This window comes from Ascidiella aspersa, chromosome 1 (genome assembly GCF_963924565.1).
Source record: "Ascidiella aspersa chromosome 1, kaAscAspe10.2, whole genome shotgun sequence".
NCBI classification, from domain to species: domain Eukaryota; kingdom Metazoa; phylum Chordata; class Ascidiacea; order Phlebobranchia; family Ascidiidae; genus Ascidiella; species Ascidiella aspersa.
In genome coordinates this window covers 30313934-30338631 of record NC_139447.1, presented here as the reverse complement: position 1 = coordinate 30338631, position 24698 = coordinate 30313934, and the positions used below count along the sequence as shown (strand labels likewise).

The following is a 24698-nucleotide window of genomic DNA, read 5'->3' as shown; positions in this document are numbered from 1 at the left end:
CATATTGCAACAAAAATTGCTAAACTCGTGCGTTAGGGCAACAATACAGCCACAAGTGCGCAACAACCTCTATTAAACAAAAACAGCTCTTCTGGAAATTTGTAATAGTTTTTTGATTATTATTACTATGCCTGGTAGCAACAGTTTATATACGCTCTATCAAAGTACGCAATAACCCTATAATCGACCTGTTTTGTTTTTAGGCGAGTCAGTACCAGCAGAACATGGCTTACAACACGGCATCGCGCTCTCTGTCCCATTCGCACAACAACAACAACAACCCAACCCTTCTCACCACCGACTCTATGTCCTCCGTGCCCTACCAGGACTTCATCAAGGCGCCGCAACTTCCTCTTCCCGGAGGAGAAGGAGGACAGGGAAGGAGGAGCGACAGTGGGAGCGAGGAGAGCGTTGGAGAGGACCGAAGAGGGGAGAAGAAGCTCACCACGACCCCGATCCCGTCAGACGCCGAGAAGACTTCCGGGAGTAACTCGAGCAGCGGGAGCCACGACGACTCGCCGAGTCCTGGCATCCAAGGACCCGTTTCCTCCTCCTCTTCTTCAATGATGCAGGATGCCTCCTCGTCCGGCTTTGCCCAGCAACACATGGGCAGCGATTTCTGCCACATGGTCAACTCGAGTCTGGGTGAGACCTTCACCAGCAACGAGATGCTGCTGAACGAGGAGAACCTCATCAACTCGATTCCGCTTCCAGACAGCGTGGTTGAAATCGACGAAGGCTGCCTCGAGTACCAGAACGCTCCTACGCACAACAGCAGCAATAATGGCGGGGGAAGTAGCGCTCTCGCCCCAAAGGTTGCGTCCGCGTCTAAACTTGGCGGCGTGGCGGGCACCGCGGCGACGTGGGCCTCGTCGGAGCCAAAGGGAAGCGTTGATAAGCAGTACGCGAGCGTCGGCGGCGACAGCTGGTCGGTGCGCAAAGAAAAGCGCAAGCGGCGTTTGCACAAGAAGCACAAGAAATCGAAAGCCCAGCATGAGGGTGACGCCTCGCCCACAGAGAGCCTTAACGACAGTGAAGGCGCGAGGGACGACGACCGGCAGTACAGGCAAAAGCACAAGACCCACCGGCACTCCAATACTTCGTCAACTGCGGGCAGCGAGGGCCCACAGATGGTTGCCGACTCCTCCGGTGCTAATCCTTCACCTAACTACAGCAGCATGATTCCCAAGACCACAGCCGATCCGATCGGCCTTGGCAAGTCGTCCTCGGGAAAATCAAAGCACGGTAGCGGAAGTTCGTCCAGTCGCAAGGACAAGAGTGAAAGGAAGCAAGAAAAAGCAAAGAAAAAACAGCAGCAGCATCAGCAGCAATGGGCCGCCGAATCCGCTGCTGTCGTTTCAAAGCCAAACGGCCACCACGAGCACAAACTCATAGCGCCAGCATCCCTGCAAGTGCCCGTCAACAAGGGTGCCAGTTATTCGGCGAAGCAGGACGGTCCAACACACGCGACTGCTGACAGTTCTGCTGTACAGCGCTGGCAAACCGTCACCGCCATTCGGGACCCCAAACTGCCGCCCATGCTCTCCGAAATGGACCGCATCCCGAAAAGAGGTCGCCCGTCCAAGAAGATGAAGGAGATGAACTTGAAATTCAAGCCGAACGGCGCCGAGGTAGCGGCATCAGCAGCAACTAAAGCGCCGACGCCGCAAACCGAGGCTAAACCGGTGACCAGCGCCAACAAAGTGGTGTCTATGTACACCATCAACGACAAGGGCTTCATCGAGGTGCTCAACCACAAGCCCAAGGAAAACCGTCGAAGTCGCGAGCGCGCCGAGGCCTTCCGCAATATGCTTGACGAAATTTCCAAAAAGACCTCCATCCAGAAGAAAACGGCCGGCGCCAAGGAGGTGGTGGGCGCCTTTAAGCAGAACGGCGTGCGGACGCGGAATCAGGCTTCGACCGGGCCCGCCGCCGACGAGAGCGGTAAAAAGAAGCGCTCGCGTGCTGCAAAGGGCGGCAAGCTTTTCGGCGGCGCTGCTAGCGGTGAAACGGCGTCCGTGTCGGCTCCCAGCGACGCTTCGAAAGACGAGGACGGCATGTATACCTTCTCCGAGCTCGCCAAGCACTACAAGATCTCCAATTCGATTCTCTACCGCGCCCTGGAGCAGTCGCAGCGCAGCATGAACAACGTGCGCTCCAAGCCGAAGCGAGGCGCGCGCAAGAAGGCACAAAAGGTTGGCTCTGAAGCGAAGAAGGCAATCGGTGAATTCCAGCCCCGGCAAAAAGAGCAGGCAAATAAAAAGCCCGAGGTCAGAAGTGTCGCCGAAAAGAAGGTAGCTGAGCCCGGTATCGCGATCGAAAATTCCCAGAAGCCAGATAAGCCGCAGCCGCTCGTTCCAATTGCTTCCGAACTGCAGGAGAACAGGCCGGATGCTGTGGAAGAACCGTTCGCGACCTCGGACAAATCGAAGCGAAAAAAGAAGAAAAAGAAGCACAAGAAGGAGCGGCACGAAGAAGGCAGGAAGTCTAAAAAGAGCAAGGAGAAGAAAAAGAAAAAGAAAGAACGCCTCCACCTCCAGCAAGAACGCGAAAAAGCCAAGAGCAAAGAGGAGGAGAGCATTCACATCGTTCCCAGTGTCGTTCCAGTCTCCAACGCGGCTCCCATCGCCAAGAAGAAGATGTCGTCGAAGAGCGCATCAAGCTCCAGCAGCCTGGAGTCGATCTCCACAGGGAAAAGACCAGAGAGCTTCTCGAGCATCTCCGGTGAAGATGAGGACAACGCGTACGACGGCGGCGACAGCTCTTCCGACATGGATCCCCCACCTGCCTCTTCATCCTCCGCGACCGCTTCCTCCTGCCAGCTGAAGAGTGTTGACGCGATGTCGTCTCCAATCGCATCCCCTTCCATGCTCCCGTCTGTATTTGGCTCCGGTCTAACCTCTTCGCAGATGCCCTCCTTCCAGGGCATCAAGGAGTTCGGAGGACTCAGCCAGTTCTCGGAGCACACGCGCAAGATCGAGGAGACGCACGACGCCAAGTCGAAGCGGCACAAGCACAAGAAGAAGAAGCTGGTACGACGCAAGAACGCCGCCGATCCCAACTTCCTCTTCAACATGGAAGAGCTCTCACGCCAGCTGGCTCGCTCCTGCATCTCAGCTTCACTTCCCTTTCTCCAGCGATCCTCGATGGGCGTCGAAAACGCGTTCGCGCGCAATTTCGTCGTCGCTCAAAACGCCCCCGCGGTGAAGGCGGCCGGTATTGAGGACAGTCGCTCCTATAGGGATCCGTCCAAGAACCGCAAAGCGAAGCGAGCGCCGTTTCCACCTTCGGGCGACCTTCAGCATCACCGGCAGCGCTTCAGCTCGAAGCAGCTCAACCGGGTTTCGATCTTCTGTCGCTCTGAGTTCTTCGTCGAACACGGTTACGTGCAGCCCTACAGCGGCGACTCGCCCCTCGGCCTTCTCAAGGGCTTCTACCCGCCAAAGTCATCAGCGACCGCGAAACAAACAACCGTGCCTACTGAACCACAATTAAAGATCGATGCACCCTCCAACGCGAAAAATTCAACCAAACTTACCCAGGAATCCGACAAAACTAAGCCAGGATTAGCAGCTCGCGAACAACAGCAGCTAAGGCACTTGTCCGAGTCCGACAGCGACCTGGCCAGCAACAGCTCGCGCAAGGCTTCCAGAAAGCGCGGATGGCCCCTGGGAAAGCCCCGGGGTCCGCGCGCCAAGAAGCCCTCGCTGGACGAGACGCCCCCGGCACCTGCACCGCCTACAAGACTACCCGGCGACGCCCGAGAAAAGCGCACCACGCAATCGGCCGGTCAGGTCGGGTTTGTGACTGGCGTAAAGCCGACATCTGCAACGGTAACAGCCAACAGCAGCAACAGCCACGACAAGTTAAATATGAATGAGGGGTCGCCCTCAACCGACCAGGCGGGCGACAAGGCGCAGGTTAGCGAGGACTTGGTAAACCACATCAAAGCGGCCATCACGGCTCGCCTCGATTCGGCGCAGGTGCGCACCGACATCCTGGCCAAGACGGTGGACAGCGCCGTGGCCGAGTACCTTAAAAAGGTCTCGGGCGAATCGCGGCCCCTGGATAAGAAACCGCGCGGGCGACCGCCCAAGAACTCCAAGGCGACTCAAGACGTAGCAACGCCGTCGTCTGTTTCTTCCTCTACTTCGCCAGCAGCGTCCGAGAAGCCCAAAAAGTTCTGGGCGAGCAAACACCGAGACGGAGCCGCTGTTCGAGTTGGCGTCGTGAAAAAGCGCGGCCCGGGGCGACCTAGGAAGAGCAACGGCCTTAAGACGGCACAAGGCGCTGCCTCTTTGGCGCCTATCTCGCGGCGCGCCAACGCCAGCATCGCCCCTAGCGCTATCCGACCCAATGTGGCGGCCGCGATAACTAAGCGGAAGCTCCTAGCCAAGTCCAGCAAACTGGTTGTCAAGTCGCTGGCGAGCGCTAAAAAGCGGAACGCCGCAGTACGCAAACCCGCGGAACCGGCAAGTTCCCATATCACCGTCAACCGCGCAAAGGCTGCTGTGGGATCATTGCTGGTCGGGAAGTCCCTACGCCAGCAGTCGGGCTCGGCCGCGTGGCTGGCGGCGACCAACGTCCCAGAACCGGGCATGTATCACGGACGCGCCGCCGACCGACACATGGACGAGGCCATTGAGTCTACAGTTCGCAAGTCGTCGTCCCTTTCCACCCAGTCGTCCTCGGATCGCTTCCATCCCGAGTCACCGACCAAAGCGGGCGTCGCAGTGGTTAAGAAGAGCTTAGAGTCGGTCGTGGCCCGGTTGAAGCGCAAACAGTCGAGTGTGGACGGTGAGCCCGACGCCGAATCGGAACGCAACGAGAACCACAACAATAACGTGAGTCGATATTAAGGATTTGTTAAGGGCAGAGGCTATTTACCCGGCTCCCTCGGTACGCGTACAGTACACGCATTAGTGATTATACACTGTTTTAGGTCAGGGTTGGGATTAGCGATTGGGTTCGGATGGTAAAATGTAATTTAATTTCTCGAGGTTTGCATTAATTCCATGATATGTTTTATAATCCGTTTATATTAGTTTTTAGCCGGGTAAATAGCCACAGGATGTGCCTGTTGACTATTTGCCCGGCTCTATCCGGTACGCATACATCCGTTAGTAATTACAAATCGATTCACTAACTTGTTATCCGGGTAAATAACCTAGTTTTACTTCCCAGTTTACCCACAGAGATGAATTAAACAAATTTAATCCGGCGAACGCTGAAAGCCGATTTCAAAATAACAGAAAACAAAAAAAGCCGCTAGGATGAAGTAGTAACTTTATACATAGGCTACTTGGGATGCGTGGCCGTTGTGAAACGCAAATATGCATTCATTGTTTGGTAAACCTGCTTTACTATAAGTACCGAAAAATATTTACAATTCCTCCTAAAATATCTATGATATTGACATATTGTAAATTTAGTAACGTAAAAGGACTGTTCTAACCAATTTTTCTTGTTACGGCGAATTTTATTGGTCAAGGCATAATTTTGACTACGTCGGTCATAAACAATAACTTAAACTTACCCGCTTTGAGCATGTTCAATATTTTTTACGTTGTCATTTTGTTTATAAAGGCTGTTATGATAGTCACACAATATCGACCCTTACAGCTTTCTCATCCACCTTAACTCAATTTTAATATTTTCACCTCCCTTAGTAGCTGCGCTTATCGTTTTCAGAACATTGACTAAGCACGGTATTCTTAGTGTGCGGAATGTTCACCAGATGTTAAACACCTAGATCCTCACGCGAAATCACTAAATTCTCACGAGAAACGTTCGACTTTTTTATGACTTTGTATAGGTCCAGCGTTCTTCCGGTGGCCATAGAAGAGGACGCGGCGAGAGCCACAAGGACTTTTACTCCTCCGATGCCGTACCACGGAAAAAGATGCGAGTAGGCAGCGAGGAAGATCTATCAGACGTCTTCTATCCCAACTCGTCCTGTGATCTTCTCGGGTAAGTACAGCTATCGGCGTTTCAACAAATGTAAGAGTCTCATTCTCATATGATATCAGATTTCAGTCAACAAATTCTAAAACTACGGTGCATTTACAGTTTGCTGTCGGTTAAGTTTCTGGATGCGCCATGTTTAAACTTGATAGGTATGCATAGTTATTATTTTCAAGTTTAACCTCCAAAGGTCTCTTTTTACTGTAAGTTATACACGTGACATTCAGAACCAAACAAGGTCGTAGTCAGTTTTATAAAGGCCTAAGTATAATATAGTCCTGACCTAGGAATTTTGACTACAATCGTAAAGCATAACATCGAAACTTCGTTTTGTGTTTTTGGAATTAAGTACGTATTTTCTAATATTTAAGTCGGATACTATATCCAAACATTTAATCCAGCTAATTGTGAAAACTAATGAATCCGATCCAACACTGAAGGCTTTATCAGTGTCCAGGAACTTAATAACAACATATTGTCCTACACAACTGGCGTCTAATCTTAATTCGAATAGATACCTTACTTATTTATGTGGAACGTCAATACATACAAAACAAGGTTATTAAAATAAAAACAGCATTATGTAATTTAAACATCATAGATAAACAATAACAAGTTACTCACCAGGGAGCGTTCACTGCGACAAGGTGTTAACACCAACTGTCGACAATCTACCATGTCAGCAGTTGGTGTTAACGTCAAAACACGTTCAGTGACCTTTGACCGCAAGTAAACGAACGCTTACAAGTTTAGCAATTCGTATTTATTGTACTGTTATTGCCTTTTTTCTTTTGTTTTGTGTATATAGTTGAATACTGATGGTTTTGCCATGTGCCCTTTTCGTGCTAACATTTAAATTCAACCGCTGTTTCCGCTTGACCGCAGGCGACCAATCGCGGAGCGCCACGTCTTGCCCGAGGAGCGCAAAGCCTTCTTGACCGTCGGACTTTTCTCGGCCGCCTTCAAGATGGGAAGGTAAGCGACAAGATAATGGTCTAATGTTGTTTTTCTCAAATAAGAATTGACTGTGTCGCTGGCCTTTCAAGTCAACTAGTACGGCATTAGAACAATTATCTTGTGAGCTGATATTTAAAACACATTTTCTGTTCCGCATACTTGTAGACATGATCCGATCTAGAATGCGATCCGGAAACTTTTCTGTTTTGTTATAAAACCCGTGAAAATATTATTCACAGTTATAACCCGGAGCGTTGTATTTTTAGACAATATTTTTTCCCGGATACATATTATTTTTATTTTTTATTTCGCCGGCCTGGTGTTTTACAAACCTACAGTCAAACCCGCCGTGAAATAAACCCCGCATATGGCGCCGGCCAGAATCGTTCAACATACGTGGAGAAGGGGATTTTCGAAGCCGCAATCGGCAATTTGCGGCTGGGCGATTGGAATCTGCACAAGACAGGTCTAGCGATTCCACGAACGCACCTGCGCTGATTAATAGGCCGACAGCCGCGTTCGTTCGTTTATTTGTTTGTCGGCGCCACCGGCGGGCTTAAAAGCCCTGTCGATTTTTGCAATCTCAACGCTGGAAGATCTTTATCGGGAGTTATTACGCATCGGAGCCTTTACGCCGCAACACCGTGCTTCGTTTGGTGTTTGATTGTGTACTATAGGCGTCCTGCGATTTACTGGTTTGGTTGGTTTGGTTGGTTTGGTTGGTTTGGTTGGTTTGGTTGGTTTGGTTGGTTTGGTTGGTTTGGTTGGTTTGGTTGGTTTGGTTGGTTTGGTTGGTTTGGTTGGTTTGGTTGGTTTGGTTGGTTTGGTTGGTTTGGTTGGTTTGGTTGGTTTGGTTGGTTTGGTTGGTTTGGTTGGTTTGGTTGGTTTGGTTGGTTTGGTTGGTTTGGTTGGTTTGGTTGGTTTGGTTGGTTTGGTTGGTTTGGTTGGTTTGGTTGGTTTGGTTGGTTTGGTTGGTTTGGTTGGTTTGGTTGGTTTGGTTGGTTTGGTTGGTTGGTTGGGTTGGTTGGGTTGGGTTGGGTTGGTTGGTTTGGTTGGTTTGGTTGGTTTGGTTGGTTTGGTTGGTTTGGTTGGTTTGGTTGGTTTGGTTGGTTTGGTTGGTTTGGTTGGTTTGGTTGGTTTGGTTGGTTTGGTTGGTTTGGTTGGTTTGGTTGGTTTGGTTGGTTTGGTTGGTTTGGTTGGTTTGGTTGGTTTGGTTGGGTTGGTTGGGTTGGTTGGGTTGGTTGGGTTGGTTGGTTTGGTTGGTTTGGTTGGGTTGGTTGGGTTGGTTGGTTTGGTTGGTTTGGTTGGTTGGTTGGTTGGTTGGTTGGTTGGTTGGTTGGTTGTGGTTTTTGGTTTGGTTTGGAAATTTATTACAACTTAATTTGACTTTTTACCATTACATGACTGTTACAATGATCTGGGGTGCTTTGTTCTAAAAATATGAAATTAAATGCACAGCACGGTCATAATATACACTTTAAGGACTGAACAAAATAGGCGTAGGTATTAACTCACCCACGTGATTTCTAGCAAAATCCAAGATCACCGATTTAAATGGTCGTGTTTGCTTTCTATGAGCCAATTGACGCGAATACACGTATCAAACAGCTGACATCGTCGTCCACTTCAATGCGATATAATTGCGCCACTTAATCAGAGGCGTTTCACATCAGGCAGCACACTTAAGTTTCCAGCTGTTGCGCAATGGCAACAACAAGGCTCGCAGGACGCCAGACGAAAATACCCATGTTTTATTAATACCAAGCGGTAAATGCAAAGTGTGCGGATTTTAGTCGCGCCTTTCGTCTATATCGTCGCGATGGCCCTTCGCCGCTCACAGTGTGACTCATATATGACCGAAATCCCGAGTGGCCGCAAACCCTATTGCTCAAGGTTAAATTTAGCGTCGCCGTCGATGTTTTTACGATATCGCCACTTTTAATGTCGAGTCCGGCCATCGGAATTCGATCACTAAGCGCTATGTTTAGTCTCACGTTTGTACGCAGATATTTAAAATGGTCCATTAAACATCAGCCGTGGATTTTATTTTCGTTCGGGTGTCGTTTAGCAGACTCTTATCTCGACGCTTTTTACATGTAAAACAAACTATTTGCATCGCGCCGTGTTGGGAATTGGATTCAGCCCTGCGACTAACACCATGCGGTTTGTTCTAAAATTACAGATATTTTCGCACCGTAATGGCTGTTGGGCAATCATAAATTTTTGATTATTTGTTGTTTGCATTTGGCAACTTCTGTTTTACTTTATTTTAAGTTCTTTGTGGTAATATTTACCGTAAAGTTTATTTTACCCGTTCGGCTCGGAAAGAAAATTGTGATTAGATTTCAACAATAAAATTCAAGTAGCTCTACGACTGTATAGATTACTAAAAAGCGGTAGACAAAAAAAAACGTAGAAAAATTACCAAGCTCACCAATACAAAAAATGTAGCTTTGGAGTCCATTAAATGCAATACCACAAACCTTATCTTGAGAAAATATACCAACTAAAATAATTTCACAAAAAGTCTCAACAACATATCAATCTAAAAAAAACTCCAATCAAGAAAAACAGTGAACACTATCTCGCGTACTATTTTAATGCCGCGTTAAAAGTTTTATAAGAAAATTCAACAGTTGGTCATATACAAACTGTGTATATTTATCAAAAATGTGTCTTTAAGTCAGCACCTTGAAGCAGGATTACTTACTTCATTTTAATTCTAAAACTCTTCTTCTTCCTCCAGCGATGACGTCATGGATGCGGAGGACGAGTCCTCCTCCTCTTCCCCGCTGCTTCCTCCTCCCTCCCACGCCGGGCTCTTCCTGCGCAAGGCGACCAGGGACTTCCAGCTGCCGTACGACATCTGGTGGATGTACAACCAGAAGAGGATCCACGCCCGGCAAGACCCCGCCACCAGATTTGTGAAGATTGACGCAAGTGAGTCGAGATTTTTGATAAAGTTTTTTATTGAAGTTTGTGCGATTCAGTAAGAAACATATCACAGTACACATTTTGTGTTTTGTCCGATCGCAAAACTCGGTTTATGTTTACTTTTCTCGAATTTGCGTAAAATTCACCAACGGCTATTCAGCCCTGTTCGAGATGTACTTCCAATCCTTTTGCAACTCTTTTAAATCAGCGTAGTTCCAAATTTAATGTATTTTGATTTTTTTCGAGATTTATTAAAGTTTTTTTTCTTGAAGTTTGTGCGATTAAGTTAAACACATATTACGGTGTATTTTTTTCTTTGTGTTTTGTACAATTGCAAACTCAGTATGTTTTGTCTTTCTGCGTTAAATATGCCGTTGTTTCGAATTTGTGTAAGATAATTAGGAATATGAACAGCTGTTAAAAGCACATTAAACCACTCCAAAATGTACTTCTAACACCGTAATGTTGTGCTACTCCGAAGGTTTTAAAATCAGCTTAATTTAAAATAAAATATAGTTTACGTATTTGTTGGATAAATTGTATGTTTATTTAAATTCATAGGATTACCTATAATTTCGAAAATTTTAGTATGGAACATTAAAACGTTTTATTGAAGCCAAGTAGTTAAGTTAGAGTTCGCCGCCTCATTGTCTGTGTTCACTTAACTAAAGTGTCGACAAAATAGCAATAACAAAATCGATTAATAAACTAAACCCCATATTTTAAGCAAAATGATCGCGATGCGATCTCATACCAAATCACGTCATTACTATGGCCACATCAGCAATATTGTTTCAACTGAAAAATTGTAATTGTAATGATTGTCTTATGTAATAGGCCGGAATTTGCTTTTACGTCAGGAAGCCTTTTCATCTTGTATCTTTAATCTAATATATACTCGAAACAATCCTTAATAGGTAGAAAACTCTAGGTTAAAAAACATGGCTGTTCGGCACAAAGTAATTCGATATTGGTTGGGCACCGATATCACCCTAGTATCGGACTAACTACATCACTTGGTATCAAGTATCGGCTCCGATTAGCGGATATCCTTAGTTATATGTAGGGATGTCATATAGTATCGGATCAAAGCCGAAATTCGATGGCAAGTGGTAATGTCGATATTCGTCCGATACTAAAGTCGTATCTAAATTGATTTGGGTATTTTAGCCATGATTGTTTTCCATTTTTAAACACTAGATGAAAATATCTGAACTAATTTAAATTAAGCCAGGGCCAAATATAAAAGTTACCTGTACCAAATAGTCGCTATGTGTCCTACTGAAGGGTGTTCAGTACCATATATTTTGGCAAAACTTTGGTCGAAATGGCAAAAATGATCAATTGGGCATTTTTACGGGGAAAATTTCTTACAATTTTTTGGTAATTTGCTATTTAATAAATTCTGCCATGGATTGCAAATCTATGCAGCAATTTCTACCTCAAAAGGTATATTCCTAAAAAAATAGTAGGTTAACAAATGATGGTAATTAAACTACAGCAAATTTTGTCCTAATGATATGAAAAAAATATCGTTTAACGGGATTTAATTTAAACTATTTTAATTGTTTGAGTATAGTTATGAAGTCATTAATATCAGATTGACACTCTTGTTTCGTCACAGACGTGTACGTCGACACGCAACCGAGCTCGGACCAGGAGGAGCACATCTGCGTGTGCAAGACGCTCTCCGACATCCACCACTCCTCCTCCTCCTCCTCTCAGGTGGAGGGATGCGGCAAGGAGTGCCTCAACCGGCTCATGTACATCGAGTGTTCACCCGAGACTTGCCCGTGTGGAAAGATGTAAGAAATAACGCTTTAATTTAAACCATTGGCTATTTCATTCGAAACCTTCATTTGGGTGTTTTTTTCTAAAAAATAAAATAAAAAGCTGTGATGCGAACAAGACAGCCTTAAACGTACATGTGACGTTTCTACGACTTTTTTTTTTGGGGGGGGGGCGTTCTTACGCGTATAGGCCCAGGTTCGATCAAATAGTTGATATGATTTGTAGGTCGTGACTAAGAGTATTCAATAATATCGGTTTTTGAGCCGATACACGATTTCAAGTGGTTGTATTGTTACTGGTGCGGTACTGGGTGGTATCAGTGCTGGTCCGATTGAAAATTCATTTCAGCCTTTCAGGCATGGTTTGCAAACAAATTACCAAAGCAACGTTTTATCAGGTAAAAAGTAAATTTCTCAGTAAATAGTGGATTAACAGTCGTCATGAAATATGCACGCTAAAATATTTGTATGGGGGGTCCGGGGGTACAACCCCGGAAAAATTTTTGCGGCCACGCCCTCTAGATTGGCTTAAAATGGTTCATGGTGCTTTATGATTTTAAAATGGTGCTTTATGATTTCCGTCGCATAATATTTAACGTTGTGAAAGCAATATATAATTTTTCATGAAAAGGGCACTTTTGCATCCCCTCTCCGGCGTCCCTGCCGCTACCGTTCTTATCGTTTTATTAAAACTCGTGACTGATTGTGGCGGGTAGCCGCTTTGTTGCACTGTAGAAGACGAAGCGTAACGCAAATTGTCGGTAACGGCGCCTTTTGACACATTGACCTGCCAACATTGGCAGCTGAACAGACGAGGCCGTCGTGTTAGCTCAGCGATGTCGCGACACCGTCTCTTCGCCTGCTTCCTGCCGCTATTAATATTTCACGATCCTTTGACCTTGCCCTTGAACTAGGCCCGGGGTAGGCCATGGGCACATAACGTGTCCCTTTTTCGGTGGAAACTTTGCTCATCGAGGTTTAATTTACGGTGTACTTTGTGCGGGGTGTTATCGTATCTTTTCAGTCCCTTCTTCTAGATTTTGTGTTACATTTTGTAGTGTTTTCCCAGCATGTAAAAACTGTAAAAATGGAAACAACCTCTATTTTGTTAAAATTTTCTTTTAATTAGACGTTTACCTAGGTCAAGATTTTATAAAATAGCAAGTCAGGCCGCTATTTCTACGCCTTGGTTTTGTAATGGGTTGCGAAAAGATCTTAATTTACAGTCGCATACGCTCTTACCGAAACCTAATATAGGGTTACTCCTCTGGCTTGTTATATGGAAATAAGTCCAAACCGCATTGGCTTTCGCTTCTCACCGCCATCTTGCTTGGAAATCCCCAATCCAGTAGCTATTTTTACTGTTTAGCAAAAGCTCACGTTTTTTTCTCAACGACAAACACTTCTGGATAACTTTGTTTTAGATTTTTTTTAGCTGCCTATAAAGTTACTAAAAACTCAAAAAAATCACACTTATCGCTCGCCAAGATATCCGATTCCAAGCGTGACTATGCAAATATACTTGTAGCCTGTAAACTTTCCGGCTTGATGATTTTGCTTGACGTGTGTATTTTTGCCATTTCCCGTCCAGGTGCGGCAACCGCTCGATTCAGAACAAGCAGTGGTGCAGCGAGCTGGAACGGTTCCGCACCGCCGACCGCGGATGGGGAGTGAAGACAAACGGACAGATTTCCGAAGGTAATTATATTCGTGTTGTGTTGTTGTATGATGGCGTGTTTCCCTGGAAACTGTAAAGTAGACCCATATAATGTGTTTATTTCCAAACAACAAGTAAAAAAACTTAGAAACTGAGGCTTCGTTGAATGGATTTGACCTACTTTATTTTTAATATACAAACCTGGTGATTTTTTAACGAAATGTTTATCTTTGTTAATTTTATTCTTTATTTTCAAACTTACCTTTTGCTCAAGTTATCTTGATTTACTTAACAAATATGTTGGAAAATGCTGAATTTATTATTTGAGGTCTTCAGATAAATAATTTGTGCAAACTTAGATAACTACTTATAATGACTGTACTATAATGTTGTAAGGACCAAAGTCAGCGACTGGCTTAAATTGTACATAAATTAAATTGGACTTTACCGCGTTAAACAGTTGGCTGCTATTTGTGTTTTTTGTAATTGCGGTTGGACATAATGGTAAGAATAAAACAGTATCATTTTAAAGTCTAAAATATTAATTATGAATTGACTCGGACGTTAGTTACAGGTTATACTTCTTTATTGGGAAACTCATTTCAAAACAACTAGTGTACTCTAACTTAAACTTGATTCATTCCATCTCCTACAGGCGACTTTATCCTGGAATACGTGGGCGAGGTGGTGTCGGACCGTGAGTTCCGGCGTCGAACGATCGAGAACTACAACGCACACAGCGACCACTACTGCATCCAGCTTGAGGCTGGAAAGGTGATCGACGGCTACAGAATGGCAAACGAGGGACGCTTCGTCAACCACAGGTTAGATAAAGTGTTGGAGACTCCCAGGGTCCAAATAAGATAAACCAATTAACATAGTGTCACCTTCTTACAGTGCCTGTAGGCTAAAACACTCTCCAATAAAACGGGCAAGCATGAGATAAAAAAAATAGCATTTATGTATAATTAATAATTTAGTTTATAGGTTTCGTGGCCTCGTTCCTATACCTAGGAATTCAGGAAAAAAAATTGGACACTTTTGATGAAATAAGACTGTTCTAACGCAGGGTTTGACATGCTGTTTCCGTACAATTTGCCCGTTTTTGCGGGAATTCTCGCCTCCGCGAATTGCACATGGCACTGATTTATGCAAATCATAAATTTAAACTTACCGACCAACACAACGGCTATAATTAGCAGGTTACGCCAGGTTTAAGTGTTGTTTTAGTTACGTTCTCGTAATAAACCGATTTTATTTTTTCCTTTTTTATTTTGTCGACTCTTGTTACACTTGCACTGCAATAGTATACCACAGGAACTGCCCATGACGACGTTGTCTTGCTTTCGCTCGAATAATTGTGGTTCGCTTTTTAATATGAAAATAAGTAATTTGATAGTGCGGTAACTTGTGCAGCATTACTGGGCGTCCATGCTAAAAGCGGCATCATTTCCAAATATAAGTAAAAGAAACATAAAACGGTAGCCACCGTTTTGAAAACATTTAAATCTTCCCAACGGAAAGCTTATAGTTACCTCTCACATGACTACTGCGCAAGCATTTTGTGTTCCAATGTTAATTTCTTGATAATTAGATTTGAAACCTATTGCCCGTAGTCTCGCCAAAACGTTTTCAAACTATTCGTAAATTTGACATAAAATGCCTGGCAAATTACTCTGTTGAATTGCTTACAGTGATTAAAATACCGAATGGATGTCATCCCAGTAGTACATGACAATGTCGACGCTACGATCTGTCGTCGGTTCCAACCTCAATATCATCAGTTTCTAAATTCCTGTTAAAAGATGATTTAACTCAATATGAGACTGTCATCTTGGTGATTGTTTTGATAAAAAATTATGTTAATAAAAATTACAACAAAAACGGTAAAAAAATTTAAAACAGAGTCATTTTTAATCAAAATTGTACTTTTATTTACAAACAGCGAGTCACTGCTTCATCTGAAAAGCAAACAGCATTTATAAAATTAAAAAACGGCACACAAACAAATTAAATTGTAACTCTGGTAATAACCGTGAGTGTGTACTCTGGTAATAACCGTGAGTGTGTGTCTCTTCAGCTGCCAGCCGAACTGCGAGATGCAAAAGTGGGTTGTAAAGGGAGAATACAGGATCGGACTCTTTGCAAAGAAATTAATCGCTCCCGGCGAAGAACTGACGTACGATTACAACTTCCACGCCTACAATCTCGACAGGCAGCAGCTCTGCCGGTAAGACCACCGTCGAAAAAGGGTTCTGGCTTATTTTTGTACCGAATCAATACGATAGAAGTAGAATGAATATCAAAGCCCACACAGAAATAGGTATGATATAATTGTGTATTGACTTTGATATTCATTCTACGTCTAACCACTTCCTCAGGCCAAGATAATTGGATTTTTTTCTTTTTTTGTATTCTTTTTGTGTGGTGGTGTTGCTTAGGCGTGAATTTTGTTTAATATGTTTTTGTTCAATTTTTTTTAATTAAATAATAGTTATTTTTTTGATTTCTGTTACTCTACTTAGTGTTTGCAAAGTGTGCATGGAATTTTAAATGTAGCGGCCCGCTGTTAAGGCATTCTATGATGACTTTTATGTTGTTTACTTGAATCAGAGCCATTTGGCAGGCTGCTGATTTTACTTTAAAAAGTAAACCATGCATGAATTATGTTTACTTTTTTATTCCTGTTACGCTACTTAGTGTTTGCAAAGTTTGCATGGAATTTTAAATGTAGCGGCCCGCTGTTAAGGCATCCTATATGATCAATTTTATGGTGTTTACTTGAATCAAAGCCATTTGGCAGGCTGCTGACTTTCGCTAGCTGTTTAACGTGCACATTGCACAGAATCATGTCTGAATATGGGGCCCGGCAAAAACGGAGCAGAAGCCCCATCACCAAAATAGGTAAACAAATACAGTTCTGACAGGCTGACAACACCCGTGTTTACTTTTAAATTTTACCCTCGTCTCATTTGAGCCTGGCGACGTAACTCCATATTTGGCAGTGCTGGATTATAAAACGTTAAAATAGATAATGTGCAGTTTCCGTTATTCATGTGATTGTGTTCCTCGACACATGGGTCGTGGCCCAAAACTGGGTCGCTGTTTATCACATTACTAGATTAATGGGGATTTGTTCTGAGCAAGATTTATCCAAAATTTGAGAAAGTTAGGAAAATACGAATAAATGGATTATATCAAGTAATTCGTTCTTATTAATGCCAATGTCTTACGTTTTGATAGCTTAAAAAAAGTTCAATTAATCTATTCGTGTCGCCAAACGTCAGCCGCTTTGTATTTAGATGGCCGCGAAAAAAAATTATTGGGGAACACTTATATTCACGGTTATATACACCGCAACTGGTGCATGCTTGTCAATTTTAAATTGGAACAGTTTTAAAGCTAATAGTTAAAAAATCGTGTTTACGATTTTTCGAGCCTGATCCGCGTTAAGCCTCGAGCGTTCGACTTGAACCCCCAAAAATATCTGCCTCTTCTCTGTTTTCGGCCCAAATATTTGCGTGGCTTTTGTTCTCGCGCGCGCAGCGAAAATCAGTCGACTTGCAACGGCGCCCTTTTAGATTTGGACCGTATCCAGCGTCGGATAAAAAGTTGCAACATTATTGGCGAACGCGCTAAAATACAAACACAGGCTGGATTTTACCTGGGTATAGCTATATAGGCAAAAGTTTAAGCTTTCGTAAAAAGATCTTCCATAATAGGCTTAAAAGTAAAATCAATACTATAAAGGGCCTTGAATATTTTGTTTGCCACTTATTTATTCATCGGACGCTGAACAGGATAGAACTACCGGGTTTAACGGATTGTCCCTTCTTTTCAACCTGGAAATCGGCTATTTCCTACCGATTAATCCAGAGAGCGACGCTATTCTCATCGTCAGCTCTGTTATTACGTTCGATGTGGCAATGGTGCGGTTATGGATGAAGCAATGCTTTTAAATTGGCCACGGAAAGTCACCGTTTCAAGCCGGATCCTTGACTGTGGCGTGCAAGGTTCGCTGCGTTTTGCGCCCACGAATAAACCTGTAAAAGCGGGACTGCGCACAATAAACGGCACCAGTTTGGTTTGTAAACGTCCCACGCTACCGAATATGCCCATTTGTAAAGGAGACCTTTGCCTTCTGACGTCGTTTTAGTTGCAATGCTGTGTAATTTTCTTTGAACCCGATCGCCGTAAGTGACAGCTCTTTGTCGTTGACACACAGGTGCGGTGCCAAGGAGTGCCGGGGCGTGATCGGCGGCAAGACGCAGAAGGTCTATTCCGAAGGTCACCTTCACAGCGCCCGGGCCGGCAAGGCTGGAATCAGGGGCGCCGATGCTGGGCGAGTCAAAACTAGCAAGGCGCCTTTGCACAACGACAGCGAAGAGTTTTGCGTGAGTTTAGCGTAACTGTGTTAAGTGGCTGATTAAAACAAACTTGTTATAAAATAAAGTTGCAAAATAAATATTGGTGCGATTGAGCGCAATGTTTTTGCGACAATGACCACATTAATGGTGTTATTTTTCTATTGAACGTGTTTACCTTGCGGAATGACCGTCTATAATAAATGTAGATTACACATGCAAATATATTACTGTTAAAAAATATGGAAGAGCAATCAGTTTATAGAACTCGCTATATTTGAGAAAATTGAAATTATTGATTCACTTAATAAAATATGTAAATTAACAAAAATAGTGTCCTTGTTAATTAGAGAAAAAAATCTCTTTTATCGAAGTTAAATTCCTCCGTTGATATCTAAAACCTCCAAGCAAAGATCTCCTGCTTGTTTCTAGGGCAACAACATCCAGAGGATCGACTCCCAGCAGATCCCTCTCCTGAGCAACGAGGAGCGCAGATTCGTGCGAGCTCATCGACTCTTCCTGCACCGCAACCTCCGTCAGATGGCACCATTGGTAAGCATCTGGATCTTATGTCGCTTGTAGCGTTTTGCTATATTGCTCTGTTTTTGTAAAGATTTAGTGCTTCTACCGGATATTATTTGCTGCGTGAATCTTTTTATGCTTAACAGTCACAACTCTCTACAGGGTTTGAATCCATATATAGAGCGCACTGTTTCTGTACTGTTTGTCTTGCAAAATGCCGCCTTAACTCGTAAACTACCTGATTTACATTTTGCTGCAAACTAACGCACCAATTTTAACACCTTTTCAGGTTAAACTGCGCCAACTTCGCGAAGGCGACAAGCCGCTTCCAATGCAAGGTGAGAGTAATGCTCTGCATTTTTTTTTCGGAAACGCGTAAATCGGAAAGTTTTAAACAAACGCGTTGAGTTTGCTGCGCATTGGTGTTGTTCTCGTGCCATAACCAATGGCGCAAAATGTCTGCTCTACCTTGTGGTCATTTATTTCTCGGCCATTTTGTAAAACCGCACGCTAATCCAATATGGCGGACGGTCACGGGCGGTCGAACGTCCATTTAAAAATATCTGCAAGGCCCTTGATTTCTCTCAGGTGAGCTGCCCTTGACCTGAAGACTGTGAAAAATAAACAGAATAATCAATGGTTCAAAAACGTCAACTTGAAAAAGTAACGCCGCAGTGGAAATTAGCCCAATACCCAGCCCGGCTCTATTTTGTTTATAACCAGTCCCTTCGGTGTCGTCTTAGGGTCATAGCTGTCGCTGACGCGCCCCGGTCGAGCAAAATAGGGTTGTCGAGTTTGCGGTTTGGCCGCTCTTCGATTGACTGTGGCGGGAAATTCTGTAAAGCGGCGCTCTAACCTGTAATTTTGGGTCGGCAGCTTAATTGTTTGGTTACCGGTGGGCGGGATTTAAAGACGATAATACCAAGTTCTGGTCCAGGGTTAGTGCTGAGAGTCTGCATTTTACCAAGTAGTTAAAATCACGGCCTCTAGTCGTTTATCCGCTTGAATTTGTGGCATTAACATATCTGTTTGTCAAACTTTTTTTTCCCTATTCTTCCATTACTTTTTTTAATGCGTATTTGCCATTTCGTCCGATTTTTTTACTGCCTTTCTGTCTATTAAAGAAAGTCATCATCTGTGAATAGCTTCCTTTGCAGCTTCCTTTGTAGCGACCACGTAGAGCACTTAAGAATCGCAAAAAACATTAGGACAGTGGAATCACTTTTGAAGCATTCCACACTTAAAACAGCCTGAAGCTCACACGGCCCTGGCCTAAATCTAGGTCCGGCCACTTTCGCGAATTTTGGCCCGAAGCCTTAAGAGGCAAAATTGTCTGGGAACGCGCCAACGAAAACAAAGCACTCAACTGTCCCGTGCAACTGTGTCGGGCGCAACCGCCAAAAACGCCAAATTGCCACCGTCTCGTGTCTTGGGCGTTGTTCGGCGCGGCGGAAAAACACGACAGAGTGTAGAGGCCGAAACCGCACTGAAAAATTCGGTTTGGATTACACTAAGGCTTACGCGTGGCTCTGAGATGAGCTCAAATTAGAGCAGGAGCAATTACGAGATTAAACCTACATTTCAGCAAGGCATTTTGAGTGTTTATTGTGTGATCTAAAAGCGAAGTAGGCGTTTCAAGTGCACTTTGCCTTCAAGCGCTTGCAAAGCAATTCGGATCGTAATCGGGGGAAAACCTTTCCAAAATGGTTTCGAAGAAACTGTTCGATCCCGTTTACGCTTGAAAGCGCGTCACTGCAAAACATAATTTGCCTGAAAAGTCCCAAATTTTAATTTGTGTTGTGTCTGTAATTTGAAATAAATTTCAAGATCAAACCTGCCGAGGTTTGAGTTGTATTTTCTTTGGCTTTTCAGCTTTGTTATAATGATTATTATGTTGTTTCAGGCGTAATATATTGATGATTATGTTGTTTTTTATTATGTTGTTTCAGGCGTAATATATTGATTATTATGTTGTTTCAGGCGTGGAAAACGACCGAACTTCTTCGGTGAGTTGCAATTCTTTGAGTGTATATTTGTTGTAAAGTTTGCCAGAAGTCAGATGTGTCCCAACAGGCTGTAGTTTAAAAGTAGTTTCATTTAGGGTTTAGTTAAAAATTCTTTTTTTTTCGGAAACAGCGCTTTCCAAAAATACTAAACAAATTTTGTCTCCTCTGAAGGTGTGCAGTTTAAAACTGTTTTTGAAAAAAAATAAGGTATTTGAATTTTAGTTATATTTTCCAATCAAACCCTTTCCGTACAACTGAAACGTACGCACAAATGTGTATTCTGTGATCAAGCCCTTCTGGAGTGTACTAGCCAGTAACAACTGATCAGAATAATAGTGCAATCCAGACCAGGCTAGAAACACTATAACAACATTCCTTACAACTTTGTTTATATTTGGCACTACAGAGACGTTTAAATTTAAGATGCAATTTAAACTTGCTTCTCTTTTCAGGACAAAGACGCGTTGCTCGAGAGCGCCATCACCGACGTCTTCACAGCCGTGATGACGTGCAAAGACGAAAACGGCATTTCGGTCGCCATTCCATTCATTAACCTGCCTTCCAAGTTACAGTGAGTGACCCTAAAGTTAAAGTCATTTGCCGTTTGGCATTTGAAGAACGATTTTGCTCTCGTACAAATTAAGTGGATTAGTCACGATTTGAACAGAGACGTGCTGTCTAGTAAACTGTATTGCCTATTTATAATTACTAGTACCCCGTTTGCCATTAAGCTTTTACATCATTTCCTATCTGTAGGGCAACATTTTTGAATTTCGACAACTTAGCTTGTTTGTGAATTGGTATGTAATGGTATTTAACACTCTCCTAAAAAAGTTAACAGTACTTAAACCTGGTTTTATTTTTGTACAATTACTGAAATCAAGCGTAAATCATCATTTGATCCCTTTGCCCAAGACGATTAATTGATAAAAACAAAGTCATCATCATAATAATTTATTCGCAGCTGTTCAGTTTGTCTCCTAACTTTTTATTCTGCTGCACCCCTTTCAAACCACCAACCAATTCTCGCAGCCCACTCTATTTGCTTAAATAACAAAATGATTGTAATTTTATTTTTATACAATTAACTGCTAACACAGTAAGACAATCGAAAAATGTGAGTTAGTTTTACTTTAAACTGAGCAAAGAAATAAATTACAGTAATACATTTTTTGTTTCAAGACGTAATAAGAATATCAAAGCCCATACAGAAGTAGATATCATTTTGGACGTTTAGAATAACTCTTTATTCATTTTCAACATTTTTTTTGTTTCAGATTTAGCATCCCCGCACCCCCTAGGAACAGTTCTCACAACCCTGGTTAAGAAACCCTGTCTTAGTGTGAAATTAAAACACTATTGCTATTTTCTTTACCAGAAACCCCGAGTACTATCAGCACGTCACCGACCCCGTCGACCTAAACTTCGTCGAGCAGAAGCTTGTGACGAAACAATACAAAAAGTTCGACGAGTTTTGTTCCGACGTGTCGCGAGTCTTTCGTAGTGCTGAGGTGCGTCTTTTGGTGTCACAAAATAAATATTTATCTACAGAAGTTGAGCATTTATGCAACATCCATTTTTTGCACCCATAATCATCTTTTTTTTTTGTTACATTGAAGTCATTTAACGTTTGATTTATAAAAAAAACTTCTATTCGCATTTTGCAGATCCTGTTGGGAACTATTATGATTTAGTCTTTTCTTCTTGTTTTTTTAGTGGTTTTAATAATCTCAGACTAAATAGATAAGCCATTGGAATATTTCACTGAGATAAATACGTTGATTTCCTATTTTCAGGTTAAGTGAACTGTAATATAGGTTAAGGTCTTGAATTTGAATTAATGATCGTTATAGCGAAAAAACGTTTTATTTATATTCAGTCACAACCGTATCTGAGCTGTCTTAATTAATAATTAATTCCTACGTTCCATTTTTTTAACCTACAAATATTTAAACCTTTAATTTCATTTCCAGAAATACCACGGCCGCAAGTCGACGCTGGGCCGTGACGTGGCTCGCCTCAGGAAAGCTTTCACGGCGGCGCGCAACACGGCTGCTGCGAGACTAGGCGACGTCACCGACAAGTCAAAGAAAAAGGTGAGTGAAGAAGCGATAACATTATCACTGTACATCTTCTTAAATCAACCATAGGGGTTTTAACAGAGGCTTAAACATGAAACTATCTTTATATTAAAATTGGCTGAATTAGAGATATTTATATAGTCAGTGGTCGAACTTAAAGTCATTATTGTTACTCAAAAACATTTGTCACCATGAACCTTGCTTTACAAGTTTGCTAAGATGGCCTGCACATATCGTTGCTATAAGGGACAGTGGAGATCATTTTCTAGTTCTAACCGGTTTCGACCTGTTTTTGCAGCACTTGGAGGCACAACGAGCCGAGCTGGCCGAGCGACGGCGAAACAGCGACTTCATCCGCTGCATCTGCGGCATTTACAAGGACGAGGGCGTCATGATCCAGTGCGAGAAGTGCTACGTGAGTCAAATTGTGATATTTTAGTGTTTCCATTGCAATTTGGAATCGCGCAACACCTTTAATTCTAATTGCATTACGGTCAATGAACCATTCCGCCGAAAAAAATTGTTGTTGTCCGTTGTAAGACTATTCTTCAAGAGATTATAAATCGTAAAAAAGCAACAGAAAAGTACCCTTCTTTTTAGTTTCCTGAAACACCCCTTTTGCAATAAAAGTCCGTAAAACGGTTGATATATCGCGATTTTTGTAATCTATAAATAATTAATTCTGTAGATCACAACCAACGCCGAATTTATCGAATCATCTAATGAGCAGGCCGAGGTTTAACTCCGTATTCAAACTTTTGATTTTGAAATTCATCGATTTTGTATCTCAGTCGCTTGTCAAGTTTTATTGCAAACCATCCAGTCGTATAAAATACTCAAAACTTTTAAGCTGTACTACCACGCTGTGCTGTGAAGGCTTCTTAACTTAACTTAACCTGGCCTAGGAGCGGCGGTTTAGTGTTTACGAGCATTTGTTTGTGACAAAGGCTTAGCTTTCAAATAAAGGCAGATTTGTTTTGACGGTGCGAAAAACATTGGTCGTTTTTTTACTTTTAGACAATCTTACCACACCTGTTTTACAACTGCCAATCCTTAATATTAGCGCTGGTGTGGAAGCTTTGCGAGCTGAATGATACTTTCGTTTAAAGGCTTAACTTTCCAAAACAGGGCGACAATGTCTCTTTTTAAATGTGCGAATCTCACGCCTATTACTTTTTGTCTGCTTTAAAATGTCTTTGTAAACTCCAGCCCTTAACTTTGGAGTATTAAACCATTACGACCGGTAAGCGTATATTTTGGACATCTCAACCTTTGAACACAACGCAGTAGTTTTTTAAAGTATACCTTACTCATCAATCACCTTAAAATTTTATCCACTGTTATTAACTTTTTACTATTTGGGCACAGCTATTGCGCAACTGCTACAACAGAATATGTTGAAAATGAATAAAGAGTTATTCGAAACGTTTAAAATGCGTCCTACTCCTGTATGGGTTGTGATATTCTTACTACGTCTTACTGCAGCCTCGAACCATTATCTTCCAATGCTACAACAGTGTTTCCCAATATTTTATGACTTGCGACACCCCTTAGAATTAATAAATAGATTGTGGCACGCACACTTGAATTTTTAGTAGGTACTATAATAATGTTACACTAAACGTAACTGGACTAACACACAGCAAAAAAATAGTAGTTTGATATATTTGACTCATAGGAAAAAAATAATTTTATATATTGACTCTAATCGTACAACATGAGTTATAAGAGACTTGCTAACTGAGCATAAATCAGATTCCTAAAGATGCCCAATTATCCCGCGGCACTCTTTAGGATTAGAAATATCACCCAGTTGGAAAACGCTGTGTACAGTATTGAATGCTAAATTTTGACAGGCCGTGCCTCGAAGCCGAAGCGGCTTTACTCTTCACTTTAATGACGATAGCAGCCTTTACGTTTTCACATATATGCATCCGTGTTTAACCAATTCTCCCTAACTGCTGGCTCAGGTCTGGCAGCATTGCGACTGCATGAGCGTCCTGCCCGCTGACTACAACGACCAGCGCGCCTACCTCTGTGACGAATGCGACGAGCGGGAAGTCCCCGTCGAGGTGCCGGTGGTTCCCCAGCCCCCGAGCGCGCCCCCGGGCCACACCTACTACTTGACCCTCACCAAGGACGACCTGGTGATCAAGCAAGGTACTTGTTTTACCATTACGGGCATTGTACGATTAATTTCAAAAGTTCCATTTTAACAAACACATTATATTGACTAGGGATGGCCGATACTTGACATTTTATTTCCGAAACCCAAATTTTGGACAAAACGAATGGATGACCAATCCGATACTTAATGACTTCATGACTATACTTGAACAAGCAATATATATAAAATTGAAACGTTTAAAGGTCATTTTTTCCAGGTTATTGGGTTAAAATTGGCTTTAGCGTTAAGAAGTTGA

At 43.0% G+C, this 24698-nt stretch overlaps 1 protein-coding gene across 2 annotated transcripts in view; it reads left to right on the top strand.

Annotated features, from left to right (window-relative positions):
• The window catches only part of LOC146169710 (uncharacterized), a 36600-nt gene that overhangs the window by 5445 nt on the left and 6457 nt on the right, over positions 1–24698 (top strand). The window contains exons 5-21 of one of the 2 annotated variants that reach the window (XM_083390892.1): positions 204–4844; positions 5816–5970; positions 6850–6939; positions 9668–9861; positions 11480–11660; positions 13237–13343; positions 13958–14126; positions 15383–15532; positions 17528–17696; positions 18099–18218; positions 18478–18526; positions 20169–20194; positions 20647–20765; positions 21573–21705; positions 22168–22290; positions 22574–22690; positions 24246–24435. In XM_083390892.1, the coding sequence (XP_083247018.1) occupies positions 204–4844; positions 5816–5970; positions 6850–6939; positions 9668–9861; positions 11480–11660; positions 13237–13343; positions 13958–14126; positions 15383–15532; positions 17528–17696; positions 18099–18218; positions 18478–18526; positions 20169–20194; positions 20647–20765; positions 21573–21705; positions 22168–22290; positions 22574–22690; positions 24246–24435 (6733 nt within the window). Of the gene's footprint in view, positions 1–203; positions 4845–5815; positions 5971–6849; positions 6940–9667; positions 9862–11479; positions 11661–13236; positions 13344–13957; positions 14127–15382; positions 15533–17527; positions 17697–18098; positions 18219–18477; positions 18527–20168; positions 20195–20646; positions 20766–21471; positions 21706–22167; positions 22291–22573; positions 22691–24245; positions 24436–24698 lie in introns of those variants that run through there. The other variant, XM_083390893.1, reaches the window with a different exon arrangement.